The sequence below is a fragment of the Rhamphochromis longiceps genome, linkage group LG10 (assembly GCF_057381845.1).
Source record: "Rhamphochromis longiceps isolate RC_006_pf linkage group LG10, R_longiceps_female_GT1.1, whole genome shotgun sequence".
Lineage (NCBI taxonomy): Eukaryota > Metazoa > Chordata > Actinopteri > Cichliformes > Cichlidae > Rhamphochromis > Rhamphochromis longiceps.
The window spans coordinates 24,909,597-24,918,512 of NC_140566.1; the positions used below are offsets into that span (position 1 = coordinate 24,909,597).

General features: G+C 36.0%; 1 protein-coding gene across 1 annotated transcript; it reads right to left on the bottom strand.

The window, feature by feature from the left end:
* Positions 1 to 201: 201 nt before the first annotated feature.
* Positions 202 to 8,006, bottom strand: LOC146660986 (uncharacterized). The gene is made up of 8 exons (XM_085419738.1): positions 7,993 to 8,006; positions 7,742 to 7,880; positions 7,509 to 7,566; positions 6,589 to 6,909; positions 5,982 to 6,248; positions 5,387 to 5,653; positions 5,021 to 5,146; positions 202 to 1,782 (listed from the first exon to the last, which is right to left on the bottom strand). The coding sequence occupies exons 1-8, from the start codon at positions 8,004 to 8,006 to the stop codon at positions 1,682 to 1,684; spliced, it is 1,293 nt and encodes a 430-aa protein (XP_085275864.1). The 3' UTR covers positions 202 to 1,681.
* Between the last annotated feature and the right edge of the window lie 910 nt (positions 8,007 to 8,916).

Below are 8,916 nucleotides of genomic sequence, written 5' to 3' on the forward strand. Positions count from 1 at the left end.
CCAAATAATACATGTAAAGGAAAACACCGATTCTTGTTTAATGTAAGGGTTATTATAGCGTTGTCCCTTTCTACATTATGCTTGACTTAAACGTAATGGTTTGTATGATTGAGATACATACAGAGAATAAATGTAACACTTTGAGACAGATTTATGTAAAACATGAGGAGAGCACAGATTTTATTGTAGTTAAAAATTGGCATGGGATCACAAAACCTGACAAATATTACTGGAAATCTAAATGTTGGTCAACAAGCTTCAAAGCATTTATTATCATTGCATTTGAAAAGACAATGAATTTTAATTGCATCACCAGGTTGCCGACCAAACACACATTGTTATACTTGTCTCACAAAGTCCATTTACTGACTTTTTCATACATGTCAAGCATATAACATAAATTATTGATGAATTTATGTCACTTTACACAAGCTATTCATATCAATCACACTTTTCATTAAAATACTGCTTAGAAGAACTGCCTGCAGGGGAGTTTGTGCCCTTCATGTTTTTGTATTGCTTGATGTCTCTGTTGGTTCTCAGTCATCCAAAACACAAGCCGAGCAACAAAGCATATGCTGTGCAGTACAGAGAACTCTACATTGGAGAAGCCGCATAGCCACTCGACAAATACGTGACACAACATAGAAGAGCCACCACGACAGGTCAAGACTCAGCTGTACCTCTGCACCTAAAGGACAAAGTCACTCTTTCAGGGATACCAATGTTCATATTTTGGACTGAAAAGACAGATGGTTGGTTTGAAAGAGGAGCAAAAGAGACCATCTATGTCCACTGTGAACGACCACCTTTGAACAGAGCGAGCAGCTTATGACACCAACTGTCAGCTACCCACAATGCAGTCCTGAGATCCCTCAATAGGTCACATGATAGGGTAAAGGTCTTTCAGTGGTTTCATCCAAAACCTCTGATGGTAATGGCCCACGCCTTTTTACACACTATGGCTAATGTCATGTCGCAGATGATTAATAGTGGGTCAATGATCACCTCCTAAGGGTTAGATAACTGGGACTTTCCACCTGATGAGAGGTAAAACGTCTTCAAAAAAATTTAAAGCTTCTTTTCATGATCTTAGATCTCTTAAGTCTCTGATTAACAGCTGTGAACAAACAAGCCAGTGTTTTATGCATTATACAGTTTTCCTTTCTCGATGACGTCTGTGCAGTTTAGGTAATGTCACATGGTTTAGAGGTTTAGCAGCTCAGTGAATACAGGATATAGTTTGTGGTTTTAATGTCATGACAACACAGAAAAAAGTAACCATGATGCTTCACTGTGTTTTTATCTCAAACAAAAGGCACAGCTCACGTCTGCTGAACACAACACAAGGAAAGCACCATCACTGACCAAAGCCTTTTATTCAATCTCCAAGGCTAAATGTAAAATGTTGGTTGGAACTTTTACAGGGTTGTTGTAGTTTATTTAAATTATGTTAAATAAAATGTAGTTCGAATATTAAGTATTAAGTATTTAATTTAATTTAATTTAATATCTCATTATATTAAATGCCTTCTAAATTCCTTTTTTATCCCTTTATGTTTTCTTCAAAATTAAAGTAATCCAGTGAGTACTTGTAAAATATGTTTCCCTTTACATTAACTGCACAGCTGGAACTGCTAAACTGGCATAGTTTTATTAGCTACTTGACCAAAAGTCAACGTTAACTTTCATCTTGATTTGAAATAGGTGGTGTTTCTCTTGTTTCTCTTCCATCCTGCTTCAGTCTAACATCTGAGTAGACAACATCCTCTTCAGCATCATCTGAAAGAAGTAGAAAGAGAAATCTGTGTCTTGTGTAATCAAAGGAGATTAATATTGTACATCAAAAACCTGTAGCAAGAAAGTTTTCACAAACATTCACCATGACACAATATTTGTAGCTTTGGCTCTGTACATTACCACAGTGGATTTTAAATCAAACAAAAAACTGTGATTGAAATAAAGCATTTAGTTTTAATTACCTTTAATTTAAGGCATTAGGCCCAAAATTGGATAATTATTAGGGGTGGCAATTTAACGCGATAATTGTGATTAATTAATTAGAAAAAAAAGGGGGGAAACGTATTTATTCACACTTTGCATTTCAAGCAAAGAGGAACTTTTGTTAATGTTGGATTTCCTGGTATACCAATTACACTGATACACACATCAGAGCTACGAGGAATCAGAAGAAAGCATGTTGCTAGGACTGATCGGAGGCAAATTTCATTTCAAAAGACTACCTGACAGAAGCCTTGAAAAAAGCGTGGTTTTGTGCAAACTGTGCAAAAACCTTATGGTACCATCTAAATGCAAAATATGTTGCAGCGAGCACAGAAACTGTGGGAGCTGCTAGCTCCAGCAGTGTCAGTTTGAGTATCAACAATTTAACCTTAACTTGATGAAATGACTGGCTTCAGGACCAAAATTAGCAAGTCAACATCAGACAAACTTACAAGTTCTCTCGCAAAATGGCTTGCTCTGGACTGTAGACCACTATCAGTGGTAGAAGATAGGGGGTTAGAAAATTTGCTACAGTTAGCATCAGGTGATCTAACTTTCCAGCTACTTTTACTTGAAGACTATTTCAAGTAAAATTCAACAGCTTCATGACACTGAAAATCAAACAAAATTAGATGCATTACAGACAGCCCTGCTAATGTGGAAGAACTACACCAGGAGCAAACAAGACTGGGGCAACAGAAAGAGCCACTTATACAGGATGTTTCCACACGGTGGAATTCAACAGTGGATATGGTTTCTTGTCTACTAAAAAATCAAGAGGTTGTTTTTGCTGCTTTGGACAAACAAAAGCACAAGCTAGTGATTTTAACTCCATCAGAGCTGGTAAACCACAGTCCTTGAGCCATGCAGGTAAATAAAACTATTTAACTTATTGTTACTGTTTCTTCAAAAAGATCCATAGTTAACAGTTATTGTGTAGATTAATAATTACTTTCTTGAGCTGTCTACTACAGATTTGTGACTGAGCTTCTTGGAGGTGAGACATATGTCTCATGTTCAGTGGTTTTACCTGCTTTCTGCCACCTGCATCACACCGTGGAGGTCTCCAATTATGACTCAAACTACATGGTGAAATTTAAGACTGCCTTCACAAAGGACCTATCCCAACGTGTAGCTACACTCAACCATCAGTGGCTCAAGATAGCTACTGTTTTTGACCCACGCTTTAAGGATTTCAAGTGTGTTGCGAGGGGAGAGTGAGAAGAGGTTTGAACCAGCCTTGAGGCCCTGCTGCAGGAATAGTGTAAAGATGCCACCACAAAGGAGCCAGCAAAGACAAAGTGCCTCCTCCTCTCTTCATTGTCTTTAGACTCTGATTCAGATGAAGAAGCCCTGAGTAACAGGGCCCTGAGTCTGTACAGAGCAGAATCCACCATCAGCGACAGAAAGACTGCCTGCTGCAGTGGTGGTCAGTCAAGCAGGGACCCACCCACAGCTGTCTGTCCTGGCCCACAAGTATCCTGCCACTTCTGTCCCATGTGAGAGACTGTTCTCACTTGCAGGTCACACGTTTCTACCTTATTTTTTTAAGAAGAAAAACTGCACTTTATCTTGAAATTTTTATTATTATTATTATTTAAAGACAATACCACTTTGAAAATGTATGTAAAGGACTTAAAATAGCACTTTCTTTTTAAGTCTGCCCAATTTTGGCCAGGGATATTATTTTTTGTTTCTCTGTTTTGAATTTAAATGCAGTTTAAACCCTATTTTTTCTTTCCAGAAATTAAAAGAGGTGGAGTTTACAATGTTAATGTCCATGTCTATTATTTGATTTGGTCACCTAATAAAACCCCTTTAAATGAAAAAGTATGCCGCCTTGGGGCAAATTTTCTTGTGCAATTAAATGCGATTAATCAAGATTAATTACAAAGCCTCTAATCAATGAATTACACAATAGATGGAAAAGTAGCATCATGACCAAGTTCTGTTTCTATTTTATTTCTGGAAAAATGAAGCAGACATCATATCTAAAGTCATAACAAAGCTCTAAATTTGTATTTTATAGCTTTTTGATGTAATTTTAAATATAATGCTCAAGTAGATGTCAGTATAAGTAAAGGAGGCCATCATTCTGTGGAAAAAGCACAGAAATAAACCAGAGAGATGGCAAAACATTTAGGAGTGGCCAAACAACTTTGTACATTCTTAAAAATGTACAAGGTTGAGCTGCAGTTGCCATCTCAAATATACCATTCTTCTTCTATCCAAGAGATATTCTCTGACCCCCACCTTGATCCCAACTGTGATGTGTCACTCCAAAGAACACGTCCCTGCTCTAGAGTTCAATGGTGGTGTGCTTTACACAACTGCTTGCAACACTTTGCATCAACACTTTGCACTGGGGCTTGGAAACCCATTCCATGAAGCTCTCTATGCACTTTTCCTGAGCTAAGCTAAAGGCCATGGGTTGAAGGCAGTCTTACTGCAAGACTGAAGTATAAAACTGATCCTTACACTTTAAATCATTTTAGTTTTCTAGTAAATTTTGGTTCTCTGAAAACGAGAGACTGGAAAAAAAAAAAACCTCCACTGGCCAGTGGTACCCTCAGCGTCAAGGTAGATAGACCTATGTTCTAACTTTCCAAACACGTCACTTTGTTCTCAAAAGTTATGATTTTTTTTGTAGATACACGAAAGATATCAATTGCTTTATTCTCGAGTTATCACAATGATAAACCCACCTGCCCACTGCTTGTCAGGATGACAACAATAACCCATCAGCCTTTTACAGCTGAGGAGAAAATGACTGTAATTACTAAACATTTAATAAAAAGTTTTGTAAAACTCATTGAATTAAAGGTGAAAATCAGCATTTCAATCACATATTGATTATTTTACTAAAATTTTACTAAAATCCCTTGTGGTCCTGTACAGAAGCAATACAAATAATGGCGCTTACTGTAAAGGTTTTATAACAATTTGACATACATTCATGTGTGATACTCACTGAGATAAAATTGATAGCAGCAATATAGTTAATTTAAAATATTACCTTCATTAACAGTCATAGTGCCAGTCTTTTGGAATTTCCGGACACCAAGAAACACAGCCAGAATGAGTAGAATGGCAATGCTTCCTACCACAGCCACAGTCACGACACAGTGGTCAGAAATATTACCTAGAAATTGAATACATTAAGAAGAATGTACTGAGATAATGGGGATATAATGGCCTCAAGTCACTTGCAATTTATGCTTCAGTATCTATAAGGTAATTGGTCTATAGACATATAAGATTGATTTTTTTTAACTCAAATAAATAACTTAATTAGAACAATGCCTATGAATACATAAACTAAACAAAATAATTAAAAATATAAAATAAATGAATATCTAAGTAGAACATTTTTTTATATTACCTGTACATCTTATAAGGTGGATGATGGTTTGTTGTCTGCTTATATTGTTCTGGACAATACACATTAGCTTTCCCAGCAGTTGACCATGTAAGCTGATGGTAACATTTGAAATGTTGTGGTTTTCTGAAATGTTGGGTTGGGTTTTTATCAACAAGTTATCATCTAATAAGAAGATGAACTCTACGTCATCTCCTTCAGAGGAGCAGCTGACTTTCCTTTGTTCTGGCGACGAACACACCTGAGATACAGCTGGTTTTGACACAGGAGCTGAAAGACAAACATGTGGTCACATATGTATGCAGTACGAATTGCAATTTAACATCCACTGCCAGCTCTGCAAACTATCATATATGTCTTCAGAAACTCTGTTTTTAGTGGTACCTGGTAAGTTATTCTAGTTTTTACAAAACTGAATTTTGCAAAAAAAAATAATTATCTTTGAGAGACTTTGTCAGCATAGATAACTTTTAAAAACAGATCTATGCTACTTTTGAAAAATGTTACAGGTTATTTATGTCTTTGATTATCCAAAGATATATTTTAGCTTTACAACACATTTAACATGTTCATTTCTATTACATATATTTTACATTACCTGTACAGCTTGTAAGGTGGGTGATATTTTGTTTTCTGCTGACATTGTTTTGAGCAACACATGTCAGGTTTTCCATCAGTTGACCAGGTAAGTTAATGGTAACATTTGAAACGCTGTTGTTTTCTGTACCGTTGGCTGTAGTCTGTATCAACAACTTATCATCCAAAGACAAAATGAACTCTACTTCATCTCCTTCAGAGAAACAGCTGACTGTCATCTGGTTTGGTGACAAACACATCTGCATAACAGCTGGTTCTGACACAGGAGCTGAAAAAAACAAACGCATAGTCACATATAGACACAGTATCAACTGCAATATGACATTCACTGCTACTCTAAGGAGTGTAAATACATATCAATACAGGCTTTATGTAAGTGCTTACTCATAGCTTACTTATATAAAATGTGTGCATAAAATGAATGATAATTTTATAACTCACTTACTAATATATAACCAGCAATAAGAACAACGATAAATGCAGTCTATAAACTGTTCATGTAACTACCTGCTTTTTAAATTTCTGGTTTTAGCTCTAAACCACATTTTGACATGTACATTGTTATTACACAGATGTTATTCAATAAGTCAATAAGTTGTTGGTCTTACCGAGTATATGTAGATGGATGTTAACTGTGTGCAATAACACACCGTCAGTAGAACTGTATGTTTCCATGCTGTACTCTCCAGAGTCATGTTTTGTTGCTTTGTTGAGCTTCAATGTTCCATTTGTGGAGACTGTAGTACGATTCTTGTATTTTTCATTGAGACTAATTAATGTATCATTTATTAAGGTTAAAATTTTTTCTGTACTCTTTTTCAAGCTTGTCTTCATATGTGGTTTAGTAGGTATGTAAAAAACGAGTGGTTCTCCTAAAACTCCAAAACACGTCTGGGGTCCAGGTTCAGTTAGATTGCATTCTGAAGACCCTGGTAAGAAAATGAATAAACAAATGTATACAAAGAGGGAAATTAATAACTATCATGTAATTGTACTAAACAGAAATCCATAAACTTTGTATCTATGTAGCCGATTAATAGTTACTGACAAAATCCATGTGTATGGAATTTGAGCAATAGTATTAATGACACTGTTGTCTGATGTACTGTTGTACAGCACTATATCAAAGAGAAATGTTCTCTCATCAGACAAAACATTTAAATGCTTTAACCTCGTAGGACATATGTGGACATCATTCAACATTTGGGTTGTCTAGACCAAAATGCTGAATTTTACTCTACAAGGCCTGATATCCACTTACGAGGACATTAGACTGCCACTGAACTATTAAAATTTAAAACGAAGGTCCTCATCTGTGGATCTCATTTTTGTCAAAAAAAAAAAAAATCAGGTAAAAAATAAAAATCTGGTAATTCTTTGTTTTTACATTCATCGGGTCCCAATCAGCCCAAATAGCAAAGAGAAATTAAAAATGCATGCCATGAAAGAGTTCTTAGGAGGTTAATAATGACTTAACATTGTAGATTTGTTTTGTTCTTCTACGTACTGTTTAATAGTTGAAGTGTACCTTGTGCCACAGCGGTCATTGCTGGAGCTGCGATGATCATGTAGATCAAAATCATCTTCTGTTTGGACAGAATCAGATTATTTTGCATGTGTAGTGTACTATCAAACGTGTGGATTATCTACATATTGGATAAATAGAAACTATTCTTACTTTGGAAAATAATGCAACAACTATTGACATACTAGACATTTGCATGCTTTTTAACTAATGTCGCCATAACAACAGTCACTCACCACATTTAAAAGAAGATCACTTCTTACTCTCTGGCATGTGAATTCACCACTGGCACCTGGATGGTATATTTCTGGTCTTTTTTCCCTTTCATGAAGAAAATCGAGGAAGACATTATTTGCCTTCAGCACAACCAGACGACTAGACTCAACGTAAATATTAAATAAACTTGTTTTTATATAGCACTTTTCCACTTGAGCACTCAAAGAACTTTACAACATGTTTCATACACACACAATTTTTACTATCTTACAGTTGCACACACATTCCAACTCTGACAAACACACTGGGAGAAACTTGGGGTTCGGTATCTTGTCCAAGGATACTCTGCAGACTGGAGCATTCACCAATGTTCCAATTAGGAGATGGCCTGTGCTACAGCTAATCCCGTGAGAGCAGTTACCAAGCTTTATGTCACATTCAATGGGTGTTCATGTTAGCCCACAATGAATTAACAGGAGTCACTCTCTGACATTAATCAACAATGCTGCTTCTTGCTTTTGTTTGTGCACTTTTTATTTGCATGTACCAAGACAAGAATGCACATGAACATGATGATGAGAACTGGATGATTAACGGTGATGGGGTTAGTTGTCTTATTGAAACATTTCATACCAAGAAATAGGGCCAAAACCAGAAGTAGAATGGAAATGCTTGTCACCGCAACCACATTCACAACAGAGAGGTGAGAAACTGTATCTAGAAGATATAAAAAACAACATTAATAAGGAACTGAGATAATGCACTCTCATTTAGAGGGCTACACGACCTCAAGCCCAAGATGCATACTTGAATTTGGTGCATAATACTGTAAACTTCTATAACCTAAAAATGCAAGCTAGATCATTTTCTTTCTTTTTTTCTGTAAAATGAATCAAAGCACACACTTATACCAAATAGCTACAACAAAATACACAAAACAAAAAAATATATATTTTAAAAGATATTCAGATAAAATAAAATGTCATGACTCTATCTGTACAGCTTCTAAGGCGGATGACTCTTTGTTCTCTGCTGACATTGTTTTGAACAATACATGTCAACATTCCCATCAGCTGACCATGTAAGCTGGTGGCAATGTTTAAAACGTTGTGTTTGTCTGTTTTCTTGGGTCTGGTCTGTATCAATGAGTTATCATGCAACAACAAAGTGAACTCTACTTCATCTCATTCAGAGA